The sequence below is a fragment of the Sphaerodactylus townsendi genome, linkage group LG02 (assembly GCF_021028975.2).
Source record: "Sphaerodactylus townsendi isolate TG3544 linkage group LG02, MPM_Stown_v2.3, whole genome shotgun sequence".
In the NCBI taxonomy this organism is placed as follows: Eukaryota; Metazoa; Chordata; class Lepidosauria; order Squamata; family Sphaerodactylidae; genus Sphaerodactylus; species Sphaerodactylus townsendi.
The window spans coordinates 103447945-103475665 of NC_059426.1; the positions used below are offsets into that span (position 1 = coordinate 103447945).

A 27721-nucleotide genomic window follows, 5' to 3' on the forward strand; every position below is an offset into this window, starting at 1 on the left:
TAGGCAACCTGGATGACTGACCAACTGGTGGCAACATGCTTTTTAAACTTCTGACTTCTTGAGACAGACATTAAATTATATGTTTTACCCCCTATGCATAATGTATTTAAGTATTTCTAAACAGCTTTTCTCCCCAATGGAGACTCAAAGCATGTTACAAAATAAATACAGCTTCAATACACAAATAGTATGATGCTTTGATATTCTTGGCTGGTCCTGGATCTGGTCAAGCTCACTGAGACCATAGGGTATGCACCAGTAGACAAGGCTTGCATCTCTGGCTACAATAAGGCATTGTAGAAGGTGTTCATCTTTGTCTTGAGATTATAGTCCTCTGATTTTTATTTCTTTTACAAACTTCCCTTAGGTTTGCAGTTCTGCTATCAGTGAAGACAGGAACTGAGGACAGCATTGTGTATTACTGATTCTCTCTTAATTTTTTCAGGTAACTGACTCAAGTTCATGGCTCAAATAAGCAATGCAAACATGATATTCTCTTTTGTAATGGAGCTCTAGTATACAACTTCTAAACCTGGATGACTCTGCAAGTTGCAGGTGCAGAAGCAAATTTTTATGCATGTATGAATGGACTATGCCTAATCTCTCTTACCAGTATGTTCATTTACACCATTTAGACAGCTTCATTTTACAGGGAGTAGAGGTAATCAAAACTGTATAATCTACAATATATAATTATACCATCTCATTCTGCATTGTGTAGAACACAATAAATTGTCAAGACCTGATAATACTTCTGCTCCTTCCTAGTTCTTTTCATAAAATTCTGGAAGGGGCCAGGAGCAAATGGCAACGTGGAAACATTTTGCTTGGTGGTTTTTTTGTTTTTTGCTTTAGGCATGTGATAACTTTCTCATCCTTTGGCCAACACTTGTTTAATATCTGTGGTGACTTTTGGAGACTCTGCTCTGCCTGGGAACGTTGTTAGTGATTTCACCTTGCCGGGATTCCAAGAGTGGGATAAGAGAGGTATGGGAAAAAGATTATTAACCAAAAAATGCTGTAGTGGAATTCAGTTTCAGCAAAGCCTGATTGATTCTATTCATGGTATCCTGACAATAATTCAACTTCTGAACTCAGGAGTCTGGTGACTGCGGAGTTTGACAGATCTTGACACATATACAACAGTAGGTTCTAGCCATTTACCAAGAACAGTCAGTCAAGAATTCTAGGAGTAGCAGCCAGAGATGGTTTAAGTTATTTAATTGCCCCAATTCCGAAGCAAAATGCATGCATTCCTATTCAGCAGTGCTTTGGTCTGAGCTCATCAGATGGTGGTGGCACAGGAAGTGATGTCTTTTGCTTCCTGTGCTGACAGGGTTGCCAAAACTGGGCTGGAAAATTCCTGGTGATTTAGAGGCAAAGCCTGGGAAGGGCTGAGTTCAAAAAGGATGCAAAGCTCAGCAGAGATGTGATGACAAAATTTACCAATCAAAGTTGCTATTTTCTCCAGGGCAAGTGATCTCTGTAGTCTAGAGATTAGTTGTAATTCTAGGGAAACTCTGAAAGATGGCAGCTCTATGCTCCAACAACAGCCAGGAGTGAGCAGATACCTGCAAGTATCCTTTTTATTTACTGACCCAGCTATCACTGGGGTAGCTTGGCTACAGAACCAGCCCTAACAGCAGCATTTTTCAACATGTTTCCCAATTTATGGCTTTCACATCACAGCACTTTGATCAAAATAAATAGGCCATTTTTGTGGAAGTTTGATGATCAGGTAGAACTGCACTCAGACTTAGATAACTTCCCCAAGAAGCCATCTGAAGTGAGCTGCACTTGTAGATACAACTATCTGCTCCCCACTGTCCTGGCAAAATATTCCAGATTCAGGCTAACAAGCTTAGCTGGGGGAGTAGGAGATATAATTTTATTGTATTTATATTCTTAACCTTGGAATTGTAAGCCACTGTGAGCCACAAAAGACAGCTGGCGTGGGTATAAAAACTGTAATAAATTGTTTCAGGTGTAGGCCTAAACAACGAGTCCTTTGAGAGTCCACCAGAAACTTACAGCAAGGTTTGCTTTGTTTACAAATATACCAGAGGAGCATAAATGGAGGCAAAAGAGCACTAATATGAGAGAAAAATTATTATCCTATACAAGATCCCCAAAGAGATATGCATCTGAAGCTGATTTAGTCAGCTCATAACTCTGTCACACTCTGATTTAGTGTCCATGTTTGTACAACTGCCAATTGTCCTTGCATCTGTCTCTGCCTCCTCCTTAGATGGATGGGTTTTTCCATGGTCTAATAAATTTCTCTTCAAAAATTGAGAAGTTTCTAGATACAGAGAACAATCTCCCAGTCATTAGGGCTCAACGAAGAAACATCAGCTGACCATCTGGGACCAGTAATAACTTTGTTTAGGATGTGTGTTTTATATGTATACATATTCTAGACGTCTTAGATGCAAGGGGGATTTACCTGGCTGCGACTAAGGGTGTATCAATCCTCTTTCCTTTTCCATGTTTACTTTCACTTTTTATAGTGAGGATTAATTAACATCAAGCAAACAAGAACTCCTAAGGAAGACAAACCAAAGAGATGCCACCCCAGGGATCAATTTCCCATTAAACTAAGGCTAGTATCTGAACTTTGCAGAATGTGGCTGAAAATTCATCTTCCTCCTGCCTCACCCCACAACTGCCACCTCTAATTTCCTTTAGCACATCTTGAATCTTGCTAGAGAAGGGATAAAGAGCTGAGAGACTAAAAAAGCGACAGGTGTAAAGGATAAAGAAATAAAGTGAAAGGTAGCAAAGAAAGAATAGAAAGGAATGAGTGTAAATAGAGTGAAGACAAGTATAAAAGTGAACCTGAAAAAGAATGAGGAGCACATAAGGAAATGGGGGCAGAAATCAAGCACTAGGAAATACGACAGCAAATGCTACGTTAGGAATCCCTGATCTAACCCATATGCTCTGTAGTGTGACAAGGCAGCTGCTTTCCAAAATCTCAAAGAAATTTCCTTGCCCAGCAGCTTTAAGCTCTTCTGCCTGGAGGTTTCTGTGGTTAAACGTAGTTCTGCACGCAAAACCTGAATATTTCTAGAAAAATGCTCTCACTTGTGTCTTTCATAGGGCAGGATGCCATTGGAACTTACATGAGCACAACCTGAAGGAAAGGATGACAACTAAACCAAAGTTCTACAATATCCCAGAAACATACAGAGCAGTATTTCAAGTTGTACCAGCACACTTATTCTGTTTCACTATCTAGCCAAACTGGTTTTGAGTCACCTTCACAGAAAAGCAAAAAAAAAAAAAAGACTGGGAAATAAATATCGGTAATGAGCAGAGATGACAGAGCAATGAGTGAACGAAACAGAGTTCCAGTTAATCTGTGAGATGGACAGCCAGCTAACAAATTTTAATCTTGTTTCTGGCAAAACTGCCAAATATCTGCAGTTTATGGCTGGATGGTGGCCAGCTCATTTTAGTGCTCTACTTACTCATGCTGATGACCTAAAGTTGTAGAGGCGGTTTAATCTTGGTCGACAGATTGTCATCTTTTCTACTTTTGTCTCCCCATCCTTCTTTTGTGTTTCACAGCTGGGGGTGGGGGAGGTATTTTGGCTCTCTGTAGGTGTTTTTTGCTGGTGTATGTTTCTCCTATCTTGAATTCTGTAGTAATAGGAGTGTGACAGACAAGGAGCCATTCTGCCCCTGAAGGGAAAATCAACTGCTCAGATGAGCCCATAGGAGTGCTGCTCTAGCATCTAGTCACCTTTGAGAAAGGAGGTGAGATGTTGGAGGGAAATGAGAAGGAGAAATGGAGTTGTGCTCCAGGAAGACATAAGTGACAGCTCACATCTCGCTAGGGAAAAGATTCTTTGGTGTCATACAATCTATTTCCAAATGTATTGTCACAACCACAGACTTGCTCAAAGACAGGAATCAGTACTATAAAAGTAGAATTCTCTTTTTATTGATGGCAAGCATAGGAATAGCTGATAACTATTGTCTAAACTGGTCAGACCCTTATAAGCAACAAATTATATGTTCCCAGAAGAAATACGTCAGACCCTCGCCCCCTCCCCCTGGACACTATCCAGGCACGACACATAAACACAATTCCCAGGCAGGAGGAGGTGGCATATAGGAGAGGGGAGGCAGGACAAATGGAAAGATGGCAGAGGGAGGTCACTGAGACATACACATTCCAAAAATAGATAAAATGTTTGAATTGGTAACTCTCTTTCCCAGACTCCAAGACCAAAAGCCCAAGAAAGCCTCAGCTAACACAGGGCGGGTCATGACACATATGTACTAAATCTCCAAAATGCACCAACCAAGGAACTCAGTACACTGAAAAACTAAGGACACATCAATGAAAATTCCTCATCAAGGATAGTTTTCTCTTCACAGATAAGAGCACTTACTAAACCTAGCCAGTGTTCAGATATGATCCAATTTCGTACAAGACTGCAAGGGCAAATGGTTTCTGTAAAAAATAAAACAAATGGATGATCATATCCAGCATACAAATTGCCAAATTAAACACTTAACAGAAAGCAACTCATGTCTCATTGTTGTCCAAAATATTTGTCTGCACTAGTAAGAGAGTTGTCTCACAAATGAGATGGAGTCAACTCAAATACCTGTGCTGGTGTGACCAGTCAGTCAGAGAAACTCACAACACCACTGTCCTTCTCAGTCAGTTTAGTATTTTGTAATCCTTGCAGGTATGAGAAAGACACAAGGGCATTCTCCACAAGTGTGGATAATTAGTTCATACATACACTGAATGGTCCAAAAACTGGTTGAGGCCGGATGGCTGAAGAGTTCAAAGGTTGAAAATAAATAATATTTCCAGTTTCTGCAGGCTTTGCTGAATGTTGTTGTGAGAAGGATTGTCTTCCACCGTTGCCAGAACACTAAAGCCCAGAGATTCAGGGTGATGCTGTTTAAGGATGAAATGGTTCACTAATGGTGCTTCTATTATCTGATTGTGAATGTGGGATAAGAGCTCTAGTACCCTCACTTTCAACTTACATGTCATAAACCCAATATACTATAAATTACATTCACAAGTTATGTAGTAGACACATTTTTTGTGTTGCAGTTAGAGAAACCAGACAATTTCCTAGTGTAACCATGGTCAGAGAAAGAGACTTCCGTAGATTCAACAGCATAAGGACAACAAAGAGATGTTAAGTGTTTAATTTGGCAATTTCTTTGCTGAATATGAGAATTTATTTTATTTTTTACAGATACCACTTGTCCTTGAAGTCTTGTTTGAAGTCGGATCACATCTGGGCATTGGCTAAGTTTAGTGGGTGTTCTTTGCTGTAAATAGAAAACAATCCTTAATGAGGAATGTGCATTGATGTACTCTTAAGAGTTTTTTAGTGTACCAAGTTCCTTGCCTGAAAAAGTATGATTATCATACAGTGCTTTGGAGCTTTTGTACATGTGTTTGTAAATAGAATATATAACCCCCCCCCCCCCCCCGGCAACAAAATTGGGTCTTGCTCTGAATACTTTAAGTATATTCCTAACTTACACAGCTATTGCTGCTAGCTGTGTTCAGTGCACTTTCTCTGTTTTCATTTATGTTGCACTAACCCCCACTTGCTTATTGTTTATCAGGGAAAAGAACAGACAGAGTGAAAGATAGATCTGCCTGGTAGTCTGGCAGAGTTATTTAGTTCTATCTCTGGGAGAGAAGAAAGGGCTCCATTGTTAGGCCTAACTCTAGGGATATGCAGACCTTGTACAGTTTAGTCCTGTGGTGGCGAACCTTTGGCACTCCAATTGGCCATGCTGGCAGGGGCTGATGGGAATTGTAGTCCATAACTTCTGGAGTGCCAAAGGTTTGCCACCACTGGTTTAGTCTGTCTCTCAGGAAAGAGCAGGCTGGTGTGGTGGAATCCTATGTGTGAGAGAAAATCTAACCTGGTAGTTGGTCAATAAAAGTTTGTTTGTGCCTGAAAGCATTGTAGAAAAGTCTGTCTACTCTCTGAAGTCATAACCACTTTAAATTTTTCAACCTCAGCCAGGTTTCTACTTTATTTAACTAGAGACTTGTACTGCTAGATCCTTAAAACCACCTTGTAAATAAATAAAACGTTAGTTGTTTATATATTAATCTAGCCTCAATGATCTCCATAATCTCCTAATGCACTATAAAACTTACCGGACAGCAGTGAACCCAAGCCTATATACCTGCTACTTGTGGAACAGCTAGAAACTGAGGGGAAGATTTATAGTTCAAAATGAACCTAAATCCCAAAAATCTTAGGAGAGCGCGTACATCCCCTCAGTAGGAAATAAAAAGGTTTGTCACAGTGAGCAACATACATTTTGATGTATTTGAGTGCTTACACTCTTATTTTAGATTGTATTTTTGTGGACTGGAAGCTGCTTTGAGTCCTGTTTTCCACAGGAAAAGTGGATTATAAATATGAAGCCAGTAGCTGAGGCCCGTCACAGGCAGAAATGTAATTTTCAGCATGTCTCACTGTAGCAAATTGTGAAACCTAGTTTTATATCCCTAATCACTCTCTCAATACTTTGTAAATAAACATGATTGGTGCAAAATAATGTTTATTTATTCTTTTCTTTCCATATCGATATATCACTGCCTGGATGTTAAAATCACAAGTTATATGTCAAACTGACTAGCTGATCCAATCAATTCTTATTTGTATTTCTGCCTCAACATTACATCATTAGTTGGATAATACAAAGAGGAAAAAATTAATTCCTTTTGAAAACAGAAGAGGTGAAAATGGCTGAAAGGGAGATTGAACAAATACATGGGGCGTAGACAGGGGTCTGGGGTTTGCGGGGGAGGATAAATACCGTTCCAACATGATTGCATGCTAAAGGAAAGCTGGCTTGGAAACTGATCAAAAAATTGTAGTGCACAGGAAAAAAACAGAGAAAAAATGAAGGGAAAATGTTTCTGGAAACAAACGGAGGAAGAAATATGCAGGTGGTGACAAATGACCTGTCCAAAAAGGCCATAATGATACTTCTTGTGTACATTTGTGGACATAAGAGTTTAGCACTGTGTTTACACATGACTTAATTTTGTCCAAAATCAAGTAGCTATAATGGGTATGATAATACACTATTGAAGAGTTGAATGTTATGAAGACTACCTTGATATTCAAATATGGTGATAATCATATATTGAATTGAATAGAAAAAATATTGTGACTCTGCAAGATCATTTCTGTCCAAATTATATAATTGTCTGTTTACTATCAAATTGGCCTGATTTTCAACTTCTATTTCTGCCTATTAGCAAACATTAGCAAGCACTAAGGTGGATTAAGCATTGGTCAAAAACAGCGTTGTGAAAACTGGGTAAAATGATTTAAAATTGTGTAAAAAGGTTTACACTGTTTTCACACCACTTTTTTTGGCCCATGCGGAATCCGCCTCTCTCAAGCACAGGGAACATCTGCAGCTCTGTGGAAACTGAACATTTATATTTATGTATGTATGTATGTCAAATAGTAAAATTTATATGCCAGCTGCATTCTGAATAATGCCTGTTGCTAAAGTAGCAAAATAAAGTGAGACTTGATTATAGGAGTATTACATATGTGGAAGTATTACATATATTTTATCTTAAGAAAAACCCAGAGACATTCTAAACCATAGGTGTCAAACTTGCAGCCCTCCAAATGTTCATGAACTACAATGCCCATCAGCCCTTGCTAGTATAGCCAATGCTCATGTTGGGAGGGACTGAAGGGAATTGTAGTTCATGAACATCTGGAGGGCCGCAAGTATGACAATCCTGTTCTAAACCAACTGCAAATGAACTCCAACATGCTATTGCAAATTGCAATTGTTTCTCCTTCTGTCAAACAGGAGAGGCATGAGGCCTCTGCATAAGTCAGGAACAGTCCAGGCATGGGGAAGCAAGTACAGCTCCAAAACGGAAGGCAGGAACAGTAGTCAAGGCATAGTCCCAGGTCAAGGCTCACAGGCAAACAGAACAGCAAAGTGCAGAAGAGAAGTCCAGGGCTGGTTTAGAGTCAAACAGTCAAAGAGACAAGCAGAGCAACGGGTGGTGGTGGTGCAAGAGCAGGATGCAGGTGCAGAGGAGTGAGAGGACATGACAAGTTGCCTTCTGTGAAAAGGCAACTGTTTGCAGTCTCTCTTTTATCAGCCAGGGGGAGTGGATTGTGAGCCACTTACAACTGTTTGACTGATGCTCTAGCTACCTTTCAGTGTTTGGCCAGGTCAGAGCTGAGCGTGCAGCAGTGTTTTTCCAATGGGGATGGCAGGCTGGATGGGGGGCTTGCTCTGGGTACTGGAAGCATGTTCTGAGAAAAGACAGGATTGCTGGAGAGCCAGTAAGACAGTTTGTTTGTGCCTGAAAGCTCAGAGCTGTCATTGCCACAACACTAGTTGATTCTGACCATTAAAGTCTTCAACAATACAAGCTTCATCTTTTCTGAAATAAAGGCCCATCTTTAGATCCTGGAGTGAGTCCCCAAATTCTGTATGCATCTCTGCAGTGTGTTACGACTACGGTCTCCCCCCACCCCATTGGAAAAAATTCCTGTGAACAACAGTCAGAAATTCAACTGATAAAGCACCTTCCATCATAGATATACATTGTTGTGGTTTCAACTGCGTGGAATAGCCTGCATTAGGAGTTGTGAAGGCTTCTGCAGTTCTGTTCTGCACAATATGTAAACTGGAATTGTTCAAGAGGATTTTTTTTTACAAAGGGATATGGACTGTAGTTTATGGTTCTGCTTACTATATGCATTTGCTGTTTTTACTATGTTGTTTTCTAACTACATTATTTTCTAACTCTATTTTTTGCATTTACTAATGTTGAGTTATGATCATGACATTTAAGATGTTTTATACTGGTCCTATTACTTCATTAAATACTGTAATCTATCTTGAGTCTCAGAGGGAAAGCTGGACTAGAAATAAGGTGAACAGATAAACTGTGAAGAACAAATCTTCACCTTCTGAAGCATGGCTACTACAGTTGCTAGAAGCCCAGGAACTCTGGCAGAAAAAGCAGCAATCTAATGTAACTTTATTAGGAACTTTAGATAAATATAAATACGTATTTCTTTGGGTGGTTACAACTATTCAAAAAGGACTGCAGACCAGCCCTGAGTGCAAAGAGCAAGAAGAAAAATTCCAGCTGTATAAACTGACGTGTTATTTCATTGTATAAACAGAGTAGCAAATAACAGAGGCTGGGCAACATGTTTTAAAGACAACCCTTTTCATTCACTGGTGAACAAACTTCTTTTCAGAGGAAAAACAGACACAATAGCATATATTAAGTACAGGTAAATTGAGTGAAGCCATTCTTCCACACAGAATTACAAGGTAAATACAAACTGAACCATCTTCTACCCTGGTTGTAACATAACAGACTGGAAACCTGACTCATTTCTAGTAGCAAGTTATCTGGCAAATGTTTGATTCACCTTTGCTACTTTGCATACTACTTTATTCAATCATTAATAACAGCAATGTAGGAGTTAAATCTAGCCGTCTAACTTCAAAGCTCTGATTTCAAGAACAGCAAATGCTTTTTCCCATCCAAGCAGAGACAGAGGGATTTAACCCTCTCCACGCAGGGGTTTTGCCAGAGCCTGCCCAATACTTTACATTTCAGCCACTCATCCCAAGCCACTGACAGAAGATCTTTTAAAGCCTTTTGGAGCTCTCCTCTTGCAAACCACCAGCAAAAGGCTTTGACTATGTAGGAGCTGGATGGTAAGGCATTGCAAGCAGGGGAGGGGCTTCAGGAGAGTGGGCAGGGTATAAGTGTGACAAATAAATAAATTTTAAAATGCACTTGTCTCTAGGGGGCCTCCTCTCACACCAAGGCAATAAATGGGCAGGCAGACCCAATGCCAGTTTTTGTTCAGTAAAAAAAATTAAATCTCTTAAGATAGTCACCCAACAGGAAAAGTAACATCAATCAAACAAGCCACTTACAATCTTTTTTTTTTTCAAAAGGGAAAGTTTCAAAATACCTCTTATTTCAAAAGTTTCAAAATACCTCTTATAAAGTCTCCGGTTGTGGCTGGTTGGTGCTGCAATGCTTGACAGCAAGCGCCACTAAACTCAGGAACCTTTAAGGGTAAAACATCAGGCTGCTTGGGTGAAGAGCTTTTTATTCTATATTAAGTCTACTGGGGTGTTTTATTATATGCTAAGTCTATTGGGACAAACAGGAAGCATTAGTCATATTGTTCAATGCTAAAGGGAACCAACTCTGGTTTGAGAGATTTGGAGGTGGAGGCTGGGGAGGATAGAGTTTGGGGAGGAGAAGGACCTCAGCGGGAATGGGAAGCCATAGAGCCAGTGGTGGGATCCAAACATTTCAGTAACAGGTTCCCATGGTGGTGGGATTCAAACTGTGGCATAGCACCAATGGGGCATGGCGTGGCACGACGGGGGCGTGGCGTGGCATTCCTGGACAGGGCTGTGGCAAGGACGCAGCCCCTGCGCCGGTCCTTGGGCGGGAAACGAATGCACGCAGGCGCAGGCTGCCACGCACACTGGTGCACCTCCTGCTAGGCTGCTTCAAGTTCTGCGCGCTACTGCTGAGAGGAGGGGCGTAACTAAGGCAAAAATCACGGGGCAAAATCACCAATTAGTAACCCCCTCTCGGCACACACAAATAATTAGTAACCTACTCTTGGGAACCTGTGAGAACCTGCTGGATCCCACCTCTGCATAGAGCCCACTTTCCAAAGCAACCATTTATCCAAGACAACTGACCTCTATAGTATGGAGATCACCTGTAAACCCAGAAGATCTCCAACCCACACCTGGAAGTTGACAACCCTACTTTAAATGCTGTTTTCGCTTTAATCTTCCTCCCTAGAAAAAGAAAGCAGGTGAAGCCTGTCTTCTGTGTAGATATTTTAAGCACATTCTCATTTAACGTCAGCAGTTCCACAGCAGGCTAAAATTTCCATAGCCAGCAGCCCTTCGGATTTGGTTCGATTTTACTACATCGAGCAAACTGTTAACTTTTCTACCATAGCAAATACACGGACGGTGTTTTAAAAAGAAAAACTATTCAGCTATTTTTTTCCGATCAACTACTTTGCTAAACGAAAAAAACAACCCAAATAAATCAAATTGAAATTACTTAGGAGATTGGCTTTCCAAGTTTATCTAAGCGATCTCCGTGTTATAAAACCCTTTTCCCAATCCCAAATGGGAGGGGAAAATGGAGTACCCGATTACAACACATGCAATGTTTTCATTGGCCGCTTTCTATAAGGAGTTTTAAAACTTGTTGTCCACCAGCTGCTAGCCCATTTGCACCTTGCTACCGTGAGAGAACTACCAAAAGGCTACTCGCTTATTTATTATGCTCCAACAATTCACTGCTAGTTGTTTCAGACAAGACGAATGCATAAAACTATGAATATAATATTCCCCCAAACGAAGCTAACCACCCTTCCCCCTTACCTGCCCTATTAAGTTTGAGCTGCGTTCAGTCCACTATGCCTCTTCCGAATCTCAAACAAAGTCAGGGAAAACTCATCCAAACACCTCCAGCTCTCTTCTTTTTGTTTCATCTTTGCTCCACCCCCTGACCGACACACTATAATCACCGTCCAATCGCCTGCCAAGTGTTTCAGCATCATTGCCTGCTACACTGGGGGATTGGTGCAGCTGCCTGAACTCATAAACTGAGCCGATTTCAGTCACCATAGCAACCGGCATCCGTTAACTATTGGGGAGATATTGATGAAGATTGAAGAACACGTGAACTGTGTGGGTTCGTTTAGTGCCGTCAGATTCAGGTTGAGAAGAGTGGCTTTGCCGTGTTTTTTTTTATGTATTCCAGCAATCCAGTTATTTAAATTTTTTAAAAGTATATTAGAATTTTGCTACATCGTTTTAAAAGTCATGGTTCAGGGATGAAAAGTAGTTTGCAGTTCTAACGGACTGTGCATAAAATAAACCTTTTTTGCATCCTTCTCAGTTTCCTGAACTCTGTATTTTTGTTAAGTAGTAAGAAGAGTTGGTTTTTACACCCCACTTTTCTCTATCTTTAAGGAGTCTCAAAGCAGCTTACAATCACTTTCTAGTCTTTGCCTCAAATTAAGAACCTTGTGAAGTAGGTGGGGCTGAAAGAGTTCTAAAGTGACTGTGACTAGACCAAGGTCACCCCAGCAGGCTTCATGTGTTGGAGTGGGGAATCAAACCTGGTTCTCCAGATCAGCCACACTTAACCACTACACCACATTTGCTCTCAAAGAACTAGTATAACTTTCAGAACCTATGGGAACAAACAGTTACAATTTGAAAAGGATTTGTGACCTTTTATCCACACATCTTTGGTGTGTGCCAAACAGAAATTCAACAGGTGCAGTATAGGTCTTTATTGTGCTTCGGTCATAAAAAACATCCAAACCACCAGAATGAGCATGACATCTTTGGATATTCTGACATGTTATACTTGGGTCCAGAGTCACCCATGAAATCTTTTGCTGATGATGCATCTCTGTTGCGGAATATGTGAACTCACAGTAGGGTGAGTAACTACTTAAAGATGACTGGAGGAATTTTTCTACAACTGTGTGACCATCTCAAGGACTACAGGACATGGTTTCTCTGGAACCTCTTTTTAGAGAATGGACATATAGGGGAAAAACAGGAAATTACACACAGACCTTTTTTAAGTGAAACCATTGGGAATGGTCCTATTATAGAGATGGAAGTTAACAAGCCCGGCCACAAAAACAGTAGAATATAAAACAGGGATAAGAAAATGATAGAGTTAAATGGCCAAAGATTATTTTTGCACCTATTATGTTAATTGTGTTTTAAAAGGAGCTTTTAAAATTAAATATTGTTCTTGACTTAAAAATAAATAGGTCTGTCTCAATACTATTTTGTCTTTAGTGAGGTAATCTGTTTTCACAGGAAAGCCCAGTCTGGCTGTTAAGCAACCACGGATAAGAGGCCTGGTGCAACCATGTTAAACAGGGAGTTCAAAGAGAGAATCTCAGGTACTTCTCCTGGGCTTCCTGGAATTTGAAAACTATATTGTCTTGAAATGTACATCTTTTGGAATTAATTAGTTTATGCTGTAATTGTTGTGTAAAAGGTATAAAAACTGTTGTTAACTTTGAGCCTGCATGCTTGATTAGAGAAGCTATTCTCCAAGCACAGAAGTTAAAGGATTACAATAGTTCTTCCCCTCAAGTGTGACTATTGGCTTTAAAAAGCGCAACAGACCCTGTGTTTGACAACAACAATACCCAACTTTTCCTTTTGATCTAACCGACTGTGGGAACTGGGCCAAATGTCTAAAAATTGTATTTGATACTAAGGAATATGGATTTTGTATGAACCAAAGATTTCTAAGAATCAAAATGGGGTTTTTGTATAGAGACCAGCAGGACTGCATGTTAGCAGATGGTCAAACTGCATGTTAGAAGCTTGTCATGCAGGCAAGCAAAGATAAATATCTTTAAGATCTTATCACTAAAGGGCCAATGTGACAGAAGACATATACTTTATAACTTTGTTTTCAGCACTAGCTATATAGGATACCTAAGGGAAATAAAGAGATCAGAGGTTGGAATAGAAATGAATGTGATTAGTTAAATAGAAAAGTGTTTCTATACGTATGTTAAATGAACACAGAAATGATAATGAGAGATTCATATGTACTTGTATTTTACTATAATTCTACTGTATTAGAATCGAATGGTATAATTGTTAGAATCAATGTTTGTATAATCTGTTGAAGTAAAATAATTTCAAACTGGGAAAAGGGACGTTTTATGATCTTAAAGAATGTATGTAAAAACCTGCATACCATAGGGAGGTATCTCTCTTCAGGAGCAAACTTAGAAAAGTAGGAAAACAGGTTATTCTTGGAAACAAGAAAAGGCAGAAGTTAGGGTTTTTTGCAGCCGTTTGCATATGGGCAGAGGGACGTGAGCAAACAGCATGCAGCGTTTGTATAACAGAAGGAATATGACACGTAGAATAGAGGCTGTCTTAATATGACAAGGAGACAGAATCATCCAATGGGATTTTAAAGTTCATGCTTCTAGCACGTGAAAGGGGTATGGATTATGTACGTGGGTATGTGGATGAACTGTGACGTATGTATTCTTTGTGTCTATAAAGACTAAGTTCTTTCATATCTTTTGAGAGCACCCAGAGGGGTCACCTTCTGTCACCTTCTATATTCTGTTTAGTAAAAACGTTCTGTCTGTTTCTGATGTCAGATGTCTGATGCTTTTTTGAGAGTTTGTTTCTAACCTATCTTTTCTCAAAACAGCTGCACAGGCCAGACATGGGTTCTGGCCTCACACTACTGTAACCCAGGAAAACTATATTATGTGATTAATATTCATTATTATATATGTATTGCCATAGAGTAAGAATTATTATCTTTTTACTGGTATTTATCAAAAGAAAAATCTTTTTTCATGCCTGACAACTCCCCCTGTTTTCACAGACAAAGGTCTCTGTAGAAAGCTACAGAAGCTACAGAATTTGGCAGAACACCTAGAAGATAAGAACAGTATATGAAAGGTGCACAGAACCCCAAATAACTTTGTTTCCATCTTATGCTTGTTCACAAGAACTGCAATGTAGTAATTATAACAGAAGACAGAGGATTTTTAAGAGTTTTCTGAACTTTAAAAGCTTACTAAGTAAACTAGCAAACTAAATTTATTTCATGACAATACGATTTCTCTTCTGTTGAATTTACATATGGTTAATAGATAATGAGATGTGCACATGTTTGCTCTCCTCTGTTCCCCATTGTTCATATCGAAACATTTAAAGATAACTAACAATGTACTGAGTCAGCAGAAGGGAGGGGGAAGCAAAATCAGCATGTCTGAAAGAAAACCTTGATGAAAATGTTTCTTAATGCATTTGTGATGTCATAATGACTGCCTCAAAGTAGGATGATTTTGTTTTTCAAGCCCTATAAAGATGTTAGGCTTCTGCCTGTGTGGTGTGCCTTCCCCCCACTGCTGAATGAAGTTACTGATGCTCAAAATAAAAATATTTCTTTTCAAAATATTTTTGCTTTATGATTCTTGACTGGGATAACTGAGCAGGCGGTAACAATACCTCCTGTGGTAAATACAAGAATGCATTTGATGGGAGCAGATAATATTTTGCTACACAAATTGTCTCCACAACAGATTGCCAAATTCAGTAATAGTTGGCATCAGCTGCTAAGAGTGTTGCCAATTATGGGAAGATGCATAGCTGGTTTTACTAGCCCTGTGCAAACTTTTAATGCATGTAAGTATGTACATACAGAGAAACTCTATTTTCCTTATCCCTGTGTACTCAGACAAACATCAGCAGTGAGCTTAGAATCTTCTATGCAATGTTCCCAGTTGCATTTGCATCCAAGGAAGAATGTATAAACCTTGCTACACTCTGTTAAACACACAGATGTTCCTGTTTCTCTTTATGTGAGTATAGCATACACATTTTAAACAGTCTGCATGATTAATCTGTAATTTACTCCTTACTTTCCCAAACTATAAAAAATCAGGGATAGGGCTGCAAGGCTGTCCATCCAATTCTATTCATGTTTAAGGTTTTCAATGGGATGTACTCAAAAGTAAGTGAGCACTGTATTGCATCTGTAGTTTGTTTGGAATATGAAAAAAATGGATATACAATGTCTTTGAAATTATTTTATTTACAAATATTCATATGGAGCATAACTGGAAGCAAATAAGAACTATAGCAGTCAGCTTGTGATAAATGAGAAATGTGTTTTCTACTAGGAATGAAAAGATGAGTCATAAGGGAAGATACTTATGTCAGGACGAGATAAGACTGCTGGATGACTAAATTAAAGAGTGAGGCTTGTACATATTGAGTATGCTTAATGGGCTAATATATATTAACTTGTGCTCTGATGACAAACTGCATTATAATGAACATACAGGGAGAATATGGAGGGAGCACATATTAAGGAGGGACATGTAATTAGGCAAACCGGAAAGCTGTGACTCTAACTACCCTTAGCCAATGTGAGAACAGAGAGGGTGTGGCGAATTCGGGAGATGGGAATTAATGTGCAGTAGAAGTCCTGTTCCGGGTGAGTCTGCCCATATGGGGATGGCTCCCCTTTCTTTGCAAATAAAGCTACTTAAAACTCTCTTCTGTTGGCTTGATATTTGGTAAAGAAATAGCTGATCTGGTAACCTGTATCAGATCCCAAAAAGCATTCCAACATTTAGATAACTCGTCAGAAACTACTTGAAATTAAAAACAACTATTTTCCCTTCTGAAACATGGAACTCCCAAGACCGAGAGAAATTCCACGATATCAAGGGATATGAACATTGTTTAGTTAAATCCCTAATTCTCAGCAATCAGCATAGCCAGACAACAATACAAAACGGTGGAATGTAACATTGACACTGAACAGGACTGAGAAAACCTTCTAAGGATTTCTCTCTAAAGAGTAGAATATCTCTTAATGAGAACTACAAACTGAGAGAAATACTTCCCCACCAGAAATTTGGGTTAGAATCACAGCTGATACTCTGCTGAAACAAGGACAGCTAAACATGAAATTAAAAAAATAATCAAAGAAGCCATTTTTAAACAAAAGTTTAAGGAAAAACTGTTTAACAGATAGTTATAATTTATCCCAAATAGATCTCTTCATGCAATAAATAGATCTATTTCTGAACAATACCATAGATGATATGACTAATAAACGTGCTAAGGGGAGGTAAGACAGACCCTGTGTGTGTAGGGGAATGTCTCTCCAAGCCTGAAGGAAGTATCAGAAAAAATTGAGCGAAAGGGAGAGAGACAGATTAAAAATCTGATGAACATAAATGAAGAAAATAGTGAAGGATGGGTTAAATTTGAAAATGAAATAAATGAAGGGATTGGAGCCTATGGAATATTTAATAATGAGTTGAAGAGAGAGAACCAAACCGCAATAGGGCCAAGAAAGGTGTTATTAGATATATGGGAAAAATGGAGAGGTAAACGGATGCCCGGTACTCTGGATGCGGCACCATTGGCAAGTGTGGCCGGAAAAGATGGAGAAAAAAGCGATAAAAATATTGAAAAGTCAAGGGATTCAGACTGTTGCAAATCTGATAAGAGGAGGAGAAATTATGACTGTACAAAATTTTATAGAGTTAGGAGGTAATGAGAACTGGTTGGCAGGGGTGTAACGAGGCAAACTGTAGCCCTGGGAAAAACCTGAGTTGGATGCCCCCCCCCCCCATAGGTGGCCAGCCCACCACGACCAAATTTTTTTTTGCACCAGGACATTGGTGCCTGCAGAGGGTGCATTTTTAGACATATCTGCACCAAAATTTCAGCGTATCATCAGGAGACTGTCCTTATGCTACCCCCCAATTTTGGTAAGGTTTGGTTCAAGGAGTCCAAAGTTATGGACTCCCAAAGGGGGTGCCCCATCCCCCATTGTTTCCAATGGGAGCTAATAGGAGATTGGGCTACAGTTTTGAGGGTCCATAACTTTGGCCCCCCCAAACCAAACTGCACCAAACTTGGGGGTATCATCAGGGCAGTCTCCTGATGAGACCCTGAAAGTTCTGAGACCGTGCCTTCAGAAATTTGCCCCTCCCAGCCTGCAACCCCCTTTGACAGTGAATCAGAAAACTCAATGCAGAACAAAGATTCTTGGGCAAATTTCTGGGATGTTCCTGCAGGGGGCGCATTTTTGGATGTATCACCACCAAAATTTCAGGGTATCATCTGGAAAGTGTCTTGATGGCACCCCCCAAGTTTGGTGCAGTTTGGTTTAGGGGGTCCAAAGTTATGGACCCTCAAAGGGGGTGCCCCATCCCCCATTCTTTGCTAAGGAGATGGGGGCTACCAGCCAAGCCAGACTTTTCCTAAGTAGAAGCTGTCATGGGTTAGGAAGGAGGGCAAGCTGAACATAGGGAGGGTGGAGAGATGTGTGGGCTGGCTGGTGGATGGGAAGGAGAGAAGGAAGTGGGCATAGTGGCAGTGTGACCACCATACAACTCAGCTAGACCTCTCCAAAGGAAAAGCAGCCAGTATCAGAGAAGAAGTGTAATCTGAAGACAGTGGGATAAAGGGTGGCTTACTTGTGGAAGGGAAGGAGATGGAAGCAGCAAGAGAGAAGAGGCAATGAGAACTTTCAGGAAAGGAAAACAGGTAATAGTGGGAGAGGGGATACAAGGGAAAATGAGATGCTCCCTACAATTCCTTGTAAGGATTATTAATTCTAATTCTATAGTATGATAAGATATATGCATAATGAGAAAGAACGTTTTTGTCAACTACAAAAAATTCATGAATTAGGGACCCAATTTTATGGGATTCCAAAGACTTCTTTACAGATCATTTAGGTTAATCTTTCTATCTACCCAATGGGACTCAGTGCTCAGTCTAGAAGATATCATTAGAGATGCTTAGTTTTGCATTTCTCAAACTCAAACTTGTGTATTTCAAGACAATATGCTTCTTAACTGCATGTTTAAAAATAAAAGAGATACACAGTTGGAAGATATATAGCAGATCTCAATCCAATTGTCCCTCTAAATCTGGGTACACGGCATCAGTTCTGTACTGCACTAAAATTTTCAAGTACTTCAATAAATCAAAGAAGGTTGGAGGTGGAAGAGATCAGGGCAAGAGGAAAAGTTAGGAATTAAATATGAGAAGGGAGAAGCAGGCAGTGAGCATCATATTTTAGAAGTCTTGAGGGCTTTCTAAATATTGGCTTCATTATTTGAGATCCATCATTTTGTTCTTTTGCTAGAAGGAAAATCCTACAACAGCAGCATGCCATAAAAGAGAGCTAGATATCCCCCTACCTGTGGGCAAGACAGGCATGTATGCAAAAATGTAAGCAATGCAATAAAGGAATGCACAGTTGCCTGAATGAAATTACATGAGAAGTGTCCCTGCTAAAAAGGAAGGTCCTTTGGCCTTGAAGATAGCACAGGTAACATATTTACACATATAGGTAAGCCTTTCCATTTCCTATTTCTTTTTAGAACTGGTTGTGCTCCTGGACTATCTTTTAATTCTCAAGTTTAGTGTTTCTCTATGGTACTATCATTTTTGATGCAGTAATGATGATGGTCCTAAGGTCCTTGTAGCCTGGTGCAGCTTGTTCCAACAGAGACCAATCAAGGAAAAACTCAAAAATTTCCTCTGTTCTATTTTTGGCGCAAGTGGAACAAAAACTTGTGCACTGAACAGAAAGTTACATAAACATATACTGATTGTAATGATGAAGGGCAGCTGCCAGTATCCAACCATTCACATTTTGATTCTTTCTGTTCCCTCCTGGAATTCTCCTGGCACAACCTACCTAAAGTCTCCAGACCAAAATTCTGTCCTCTGCTACAGGAACGTAAATATTCCAGGGATGCTTTTTGTTATGAATTCGTCTCCCTCTGACCCCTCTGTTATTCTGCCTTTTTGGCTAGTGACAGTTGGCCCCCTTGAGTTACAAAGGCCAAGAGACAGAGAAATAACTGTTATCTACTTCAGAACTTTATTTTTGCTAAGCAGTAAAACCTTATCAGCTAGAAAGTTTTATGGCACAAGAGGCACAGAGTCTCTTCTTCAAGGCTCATGTCAAAGGGAAAACATTGTTTTCCTAAAGACAGAAATCAGAGCCTGCACATCCTAATGCCAACTACATCAGTATAAGTCAACTCTATTCTACAGAAGTCTAACATCTAATTTGCTTATCTGAGGACCTATCCATCAATGATAAATAGAAACTGAAATAGGTAGTATTGTAGTACTGTGTGTCAGCGTACATAGTGAGTAGTACTAATTGAGCAATATGGTTAATAATTATATAGGGGGCTGAATCAAACTTATCCACAATATGTATTTACTTTAGGATATTTATTTAGAATCATCCTCGATGTACCTTGCAATTAAAACTGAAGGCAAATATTTCAGCACAAGAGACAGCAACGCGGAATAACACACTGGCATTACGCCCCAGGTTCTAGCTAAGGCAAATTCAATTCCATAACCCCCTTCCTGCGCTTCCACTAGTGCGAAATGAAATACAAGCGCTATCAAGCGTTCCATTCCTTGCACGCAGGCACACGTGCACGTCCCCCCAACTGCACGTAAAACTGAGACACCCCCCCACAAAACAGGAAGTCGCGTAGATTTCCATCTCTATGGTAGGAAAGTAGAACGGCGTTCTATCTCCTGGGATCTCTATGGTGAAATCCCTCTATCGTTTGCATGGGAAGGTGGAATGGAAAACTAGCTCGAGTGGAGACATTTCCTTGTCTCCTGGTCGAATTCCGAAAGTGCCCTCAGTAAATCCTTCCCCTTAAGTGTCGCCTAAGGGACCTTTTTGGCGGACTCGCGGGCGGGAAACAGAAGCAGAGGGACGGATCTTGAGGGTGTTCTTGGCCCGTGGGTCGTCGCCTGAATTTGGAGGAGAGGTCCAGATTTCTTCCCTGGGCGGGGAAGAAGCCAAATCGCAGGCAGGAAACATCATGGGCAGCCCAGTGACGGTGGCCACCTGTGCCCTGAACCAGTGGGCGCTAGATTTTGATGGCAACTTGGAAAGGATTTTAAAAAGTAAGCCAAACGATTACTGCTTAAAAGGCAGCTACAAGGCAGGTACTACATTGTCCTTCGGAGCCTCTTTTTACATCCTGCTGGTGAGGGAAGATCCCCCATCTGCAAACAGTAAGAGGGTCATGCTAAACCAACAAGGTTTTTGTCGCACCCATCCTCAGGGGACTCAGGGCGCTGTACCTAGGTGCCCCTCATTTTATCTTCACCACAACTCCTGTGAGCCTGATGAAGTTTAGAGAGATTAACTAGTTCACGGTCACTCAGTGACCTTCAGGATCATGGTATTTTAACTCGTTTACTATGCGTAACACCTTTTAATAAGAATCACAAATATGACATGCGCCAGGGATGTCGATGTTTGCACAGGTGATTCAATAAAAATGAACAGAAATGGAGTTTTAAAATTCATAATCTAGGTGGAATTTCTCACATTTCCATTGCTTTTAAATCAGAACAGTAGACTAGTATAAGTACCGGTTGTTCTGGATGATTCTGGTCAAGTCTGATTCAGATAAAGATGTGCACTTAAGAAATCCTAAGCATTTAGTTAGCTTTCCTATATCAGATCATTTAATGGCTGGTAAGAACAGAAGCTTGGGTTGTGTGTGGGTCTAGCGTGATCCCATTATAGAACTTGTGCATCCATGTTAATCCTTTATAGTTACAATATTGCTTTTTTGACACTGACTGACTGTCCGGGAGCGGCGAGCCCCCCCCTCCCGGACTTACCTGCCGTAGCCCGCGGTTCGATAGCCTTCGCCTGCCAGCGCCATCCCAGCGGCTGGATTGGAAGTGACGAGGGCCGATGACGGCAACAGACCCGTCAGAGCGGGGAGAGCCCTCCGGCGGCGTGGCGCTGGACGCTCTGGCGGAGCTCAAGGCCCGCGCCGCCAGCCTAAGCCTCCATGCGGCCAGTCCTGGCTCGGAGGGGGAGGCAGCGACCGGGGACGGCCGGACGGGCTCGCCCCGGCGAGGAAGCGGCAGCCATAGCTTGGCTACGCCCGAAGAGACTTGCTGGCCGGCCGCTCCCCAGGAGAACCTCGCGGGACTTCAGCGGCTTCGGCCCACCGACTGCGCCAGCGATGCAGCCCTCCCGAATTTCGTCCCGGCATGACAGAAGCGGGCCCGGAGGTCTGGAAGGAAGCAGCCGGCAAGAGGAGAGGCCCTTTAAGGAGTGTGGGGAGGCGGCGAGGGATAAAAGGGAAGAACAGCAGCAGCTGGGAGAGTTGTGGGACAGGGAGGCAGAAGGAAGGGTGTGCAGAGAGGGGCTGGAGGCGGAAAGGAGAAAGGTTGGGAAGGGGCCAGCTGAGGGACAGGAGGGGAGTGGGGGAGGCCTGTGGAAGACAGGCCCCAGTTCTGTGACAGGGAGACTTGTGGAGCAAACAAGCTCCCTCGGGGAAACAAAGGGGAGTCCTGTGGGAGGAACAGGCTCTCCCAGGGGAACTGTGTGGAGGCCAGGCGGGCCCTGAGGGGGTTTAGGCCCCACTGTTTGACCACCCCTCCCTAGAACAGGGGTGAGGCCGGGAACAAGAACCCCGGGTAGGGTTTGGAGGGAAGGCATCAGGGCTCCCCCGCGGTACTCTGGAGGGGGACCCTGACAAAGTGGTGGAGAATGCGGGCACCGGTCTGCTGCTGTTCTTCCCCTTTTATCCCCTCGCCGCCTCCCACACTCCTTAAAGGGCCCTCTCCTTGCCGGCTCTGCCTTCCTCCAGACCTCCGGGCCCGCCCTGTCATGCCGGACGAGCCCGGGAGGGCCGCATCGCCGGCGCAGTCGGTGGGCCGAGCCGCGAAAGTCCCGCGAGGCTCCCTCCTGGGGAGCGGCCGGCCAGCAAGTCCCTCGGCGGCAGCGCCGAAGCGCTGCGGGGCGTCGCTCCCTAAATTCGCGGCGAGCCCGTCCGGCCGTCCCGGTGGCTGCCTCCCCCTCCCGAGCCAGGACTGGCCGCGCATGGGCAGGCTTGGCCAGGCGGGCGGGCGGAGCCCGCCGGGCGTCCAGCGCCCGCCGCGGAGGAGCTCTCCCGCCCTGGCGGTCTGCCGCCGCCCGAAGCCCTCGGCCGCCCAATCCAGCCGCTGGGATGGCGTCGGGCGTGGCGGCGAGGCGGCCATCGAGTCCGTGGCCAGCGGCGGCGGTAAGTCCGGGAGGGGGGGGCTCGCCGCTCCCGGACACTGACCAAACAAAAATTATGTCATCTAGCACTGTTGTGTAGATAAAGGAGAGCAATTGTGTGAGTCCATAAAAGTGTCTTACCCAAAGATGATCAGGTCATAAACACAGATCCCTTCCTAACAAGAAATTCCCAATCAGTTCACCACCTGTATTTGTAGGTTTTTGAAATTGTCTTCAAATAAAAGCTAGGTAACCTATTTGATAATAGTGCACATTTTTGGCTAACTAATTATCTTGCAACTTCAAACACCATAGAAATATAAAATATATAATATATCAAAATGTTAGTGTATTCTTGTTAGTTTTTTCTTAGTTAAATCTGTTTTTAAAAAGTGATTATGAGTTTCTCATACATAGGAATAATTTTGGCCATCAACCAATACTCTGAACTATAACTTCTGTGAAAGTGGACTTCCTTGCCATTTTCAGACACTTTTGAGCCTGGGCCTTAATGCATAACATCTATTGTTATGAGTTAGATACCTTTTATTTTACACAAAGTCATATAATTGTATTTTTTCTTTGTTTCTTGCTCCTATCCAAGGCTATTCAATTCTGGGGCTAAACTCCCTTTTGGCATGTTTAGCTGAGAGACAAAACCAGCTCTGTCTCTGTCCATGCTCTTTTTAGTCAAGTCCACCCACTGTTCTCCTATATGCATGGCCACATCTGTGACACTGTGTTATGTGTCCTTAAGATGGAGAGACCTATCTTTTAAACAGAGGCAATATTGTATAATGTCTTCCCCATAACCTCTACAATAGAAGGGAGAAGGAGACATCTACTGGGATCTTACTGAGCTTCCATTCTTCCTTTTATGGTTTCAGTTTTAGAAGACAAAGTCACATATTTTCAAGCATCTCTCTGAAGGCATAGGGTCCAGGAACTTGCTATTTTGAAAAGATGACATTCTCAAAAACCTGTTTTCTCTCTCCCCATCTCCACCATGCCAAGTGCTATTTTGTTTTAAGTGGATAACACATTGTAAGTCAATGCAATCAATAAAATGAAGATCAAATAAGCAATGTAATAGGATTGGAATTATAGCTGTCTGAAATGAAGCATGGATATTAGACATGATATGCAATGCAGAAAATAATATTATATAAGTAGAAAACAATGTAATTTGAGAAAAATAGTACATACAGCAACTGATAAATATATTTTATATGCCTCAGTATAGCCTACAGTTCAAATCCCTTTATTAACCTGAACTATTGTGTTATAATATGCCATGATTACCTTCTTAGAAATTCCCTGTTGAACAATTTGATTTTATATAGTTTGCAAATGACAAAAGTGGGGTGTGTGTGTTTTACTGACATCTGTATGTTTATCTTGTCCATTTGCAGAGAGACTTACACAGAAAGCTCTGCTTTCATGAGCAAAACGGCCATGACAGAGTGTAGGAGGAGTGGGTTAAAGGCCATGTAGGTTTTGTATGGGATAGCCAGTACCTTGGATTGAATCCAGTAACTGATGGGCAGCCAATGGAATGACTGCAGAATGGGTGTTAATATTCATGGTATTCTGTACTAACTGGAGTCTCTGAGCTGACTTCCAGGGCAGACCTATGTAGAATGCATTACAATAGTCTAAGTCTGGATCTTACAGTGACATAGATCCAGGCGGCTGGATCATCAGAGTCAAGGGAGGCAGCTATCTTCTGGGCTACACTAAGTTGGAAGAAAGTGTTTTTGCAGCTGCATTAACTTGCTTCTCCAGCAGTAATATTGGGTCAGTATAATCCCTAGACTTTCAAATGAGTCAGCAAGGGCCAGATGAACCCCATCAAATATAGGACGTACAGTGTCCTCCAAGATATCATGCTTCCTAATCAGCATTACCTTCATCTTGTCAGGATTCAATTTCAGTTTGTTCTCTTAACCATTTAACCACAGCCATCAGACAGTGACTCAACACCTCCACCGCATAGCAACTGTTTTTCTTGCAGGGAAGGTAATGGCTGATATGATTCAGAAGTCTGAATAAGAATAGTAGCATACAGAGTGGCCAGTCAAATCATTTCTCATCAAAAGTTAATTTGTCATTGAAAAGTTATACTAATAACTTAACATTTTTTAGGTGTTGAACTTTCTAAATGTAAGGGAGCAAGATATCGGCTGGGTCCAGAACTTGAGATTTGGTAAGAATTGGTTAACCTTCTTATATTGAGCCATTTTCTCAAATGCTAAAATTGCATATTATTCCTTCTGAATCACTTTTCTTACATTTATGTCTCGGACTTATCAACTGTTATCTTGCATTGCAATATCTTAGTACAGACAACAGGATTTTTTATCAGTGTAGGTGCTGAGGGTGCTTCTCTCATTACGTTTCCTATAGAGAGATTGCTTACATTATGTAAACTGTGCATACTTTCTGTATACATTGCCACATTTAGTGAACACATTCATATCTAATTCGTAAATCCTCAGGAATGTGCTTTCAGTTAGAGCTTGATGCTGCGTATAAATATGATATAGACATGCATTCACTCTACATGATGGTGTTTATATGAAGTGTGCAGTGTTTTAAATGGACATGATATCAATATAGCTCTGAGTCTTCTTAATATATAATAACTGTTCTATGATTTTATCATGTTACAGTATCTTTTTTTCCCCAGTGGCTATGGCTGTTCGGATCATTACTTTGAGTCTGATACGCTCTTGCATTCATTTCAAGCTTTGGCTAAGCTTCTGGAGTCTCCCGTGACTCAGGACATAATATGTGATGTTGGCATGTAAGTGTGGCTTGTGTATCTGCTTAGATCCTGTCTAGATACTGAGGATGCAAGGAGGGGAGGATGACTTTCACCAGTTTCTCCATCCTGTGTCCCTAAACACACCCTGAAATACTGCTCCTGCAGGATGGAGGACCCCCTAGGAATAAGTGGGGAAGGGGGGTGTCTCCTTTCGGGGAGGATCATTAAAATGTTCCCTGCCCTATACCTGTGGAAATCTAGGTGGGATTCAAGCCATTCTCCCCTGAAGTGAATGTCATTTTATTAAGAGATCTACTGTTTCATCGTTTTGTTTGTTGGTTACCCCAAAGCTACATAGCAAAGATAAAAATAGTACTATATCAAATACGGTCCAAATATTCAGCTAGCGAAATATTGTACTATACTGTGGCTTAGTGACAGCTGGAACATTCATTATACTGTGTGTTTAGATGGAGACATGACTTTGTCAACTGGGCTGTATTTCTAGGTTTATTTCCCTGGTGTAGTAATCTTCTGTTGATTCACACAATATAGCTCTAATTTATCACAAATCCTTGTGAGTTGCTTTGTTACAAAGACTGGTTGTTGTAAATAAACAAGATAGTTTGTCATGGATGTACATGCAAAGGGTAGTTCTATTATAGTTCTATTTTAGCAGCTTGAAATGGGACACCTGAATGCATCAATGATATGGTATTTCCTCTATGTATTTGAAGAGTGGAGGCAGAGAAGGGTGACCAAGAAAAACTCTGCTTTCTTTGCAGTGTAAAGAACAGAGATTTGGTATTCTTTTCATGTCTTGCAACTTCATCAGCCATCCCTATGCCATATGATTTATCGTAACTTTTAACAATAAGCCTTGGTTTGGTTTACATTTTATATGGAACTCACAGTGCCTTAAAGATTTAAATATGAAAGAAAACTTAGTGATTCTGTGACTTAAATTCTTATATCCTGTTTACCAGTAAATAACTGCAACACCTTCATATGTGAAACAATCATACCAAATGACTGAAGACTGAAGACAGTTTTCATGTCAAGCACTACATTTGGCAGTGGTGTCAGTTTGTGAATCCTGCTGTGAGTCTTCAAGTGATGAGATGCTGAATCATGTGCATGTACATGAGAAAACTCGATCATCTTGTATTGTGGAAGGCCTTCACAGCCGGATTCAACTGGTTGTTGTGGTTTTTCCGGGCTGTGTGGCCGTGGTCTGGTAGATCTTGTTCCTAACATTTCGCCTGCATCTGTGGCTGGCATCTTCAGAGGTGTATGAGAGAGAGAAGTCTGTGCAACCTGTGTAACAGATGCAGGTGAAATGTTAGGAACAAGATCTACCAGACCACGGCCATACAGCCCAGAAAACCACAACAATCTATTATCTTGACTTGCCATCTTAATTTATGCAGGAATAGAGGATTTAACATGTGATACTGTTTTTTAATGTCTACAGGCCTGTTATGCACCGAAATGTTCGTTACAATTGTAGAGTGATCTTCCTGAACAAGTATGTAACTATACTACACTGAAAGTACTCTTTTAGGATACTTCCAGCTGCTAACTTGCATTTGGGTGTACTTTAAGTGCTTTGAAGTTGCTTCCGACTTATGGTGACCTTTTGAATTAATGACCTCCGAAAGATCCTATCACTAACAGCCTTGATCAGGTCTTGCAAACTGAGGGCCATGGCTTCCTTTTTAGTCAGTCCATCTCGTGTTGGGTCTTCTTCTTTTCCTACTGCCTTCAACTTCTCTTAGCGTTATTGCCTTTTCCAGTAAGTCTTGCTATCTCGTAACCAATGTACAATAGCCTCAGTTTGGCCATTTCAGCTTCTAGGGAGAGTTCAGGCTTGATCCTATCTAGAAGCCACTGATTTGGTTTTTTTTTTTTTAGCAGTCCACAGTATGCACAAAACTCCCCTCCATCAGCACAATCCAAAGGAATCCACTTTCTTCCTGTCCAGCTTTCACACTCGCACACAATAATTCTATAGTATGAATTAAATTTCGTTGTGCGTGCACAATGACAATAAAATGCTTATGCTTATTATCTTGATCTTGGTTGCCAATGGCACATCCTTATACTTAGGAACTTTTCTAGTTCCTTCAAAGCTGGCCTTTGCAGTCTCAATCTTCTGATTTATAATGGTTATGTTCTGTCTTTTGATTGGTAATTCCTCAGTAGTCTTTTGTTTTCTAGATATTTAGGTGGAATCCTGCTTTGGTACTTTCTGCTTTACCCTTGATCAGGAGTCA

General features: G+C 41.3%; 2 protein-coding genes across 10 annotated transcripts in view; one reads left to right on the top strand and one right to left on the bottom strand.

The window, feature by feature from the left end:
* DHCR7 (7-dehydrocholesterol reductase) overlaps positions 1-11579 on the bottom strand; it is a 29342-nt gene extending 17763 nt beyond the window's left edge. For 2 of the 4 annotated variants that reach the window (XM_048485093.1, XM_048485091.1), the window contains exon 1: positions 11455-11570. The gene's annotated coding sequence lies outside the window, so the exon portion shown is untranslated. Of the gene's footprint in view, positions 1-11454 lie in introns of all 4 variants that reach the window. The other 2 variants (XM_048485092.1, XM_048485094.1) reach the window with 2 other exon arrangements.
* Positions 11580-20243: 8664 nt separating this feature from the next.
* Positions 20244-27721, top strand: part of NADSYN1 (NAD synthetase 1) — a 45926-nt gene continuing 38448 nt past the window's right edge. For 4 of the 6 annotated variants that reach the window (XM_048484779.1, XM_048484778.1, XM_048484780.1 and 1 more), the window contains exons 1-4: positions 20244-20574; positions 24824-24884; positions 25368-25484; positions 26920-26973. In XM_048484779.1, coding sequence (XP_048340736.1) covers positions 20490-20574; positions 24824-24884; positions 25368-25484; positions 26920-26973 — 317 coding nt within the window. In that variant the 5' untranslated portion in view covers positions 20244-20489. Of the gene's footprint in view, positions 20575-22578; positions 22701-24823; positions 24885-25350; positions 25485-26919; positions 26974-27721 lie in introns of those variants that run through there. The other 2 variants (XM_048484782.1, XM_048484781.1) reach the window with 2 other exon arrangements.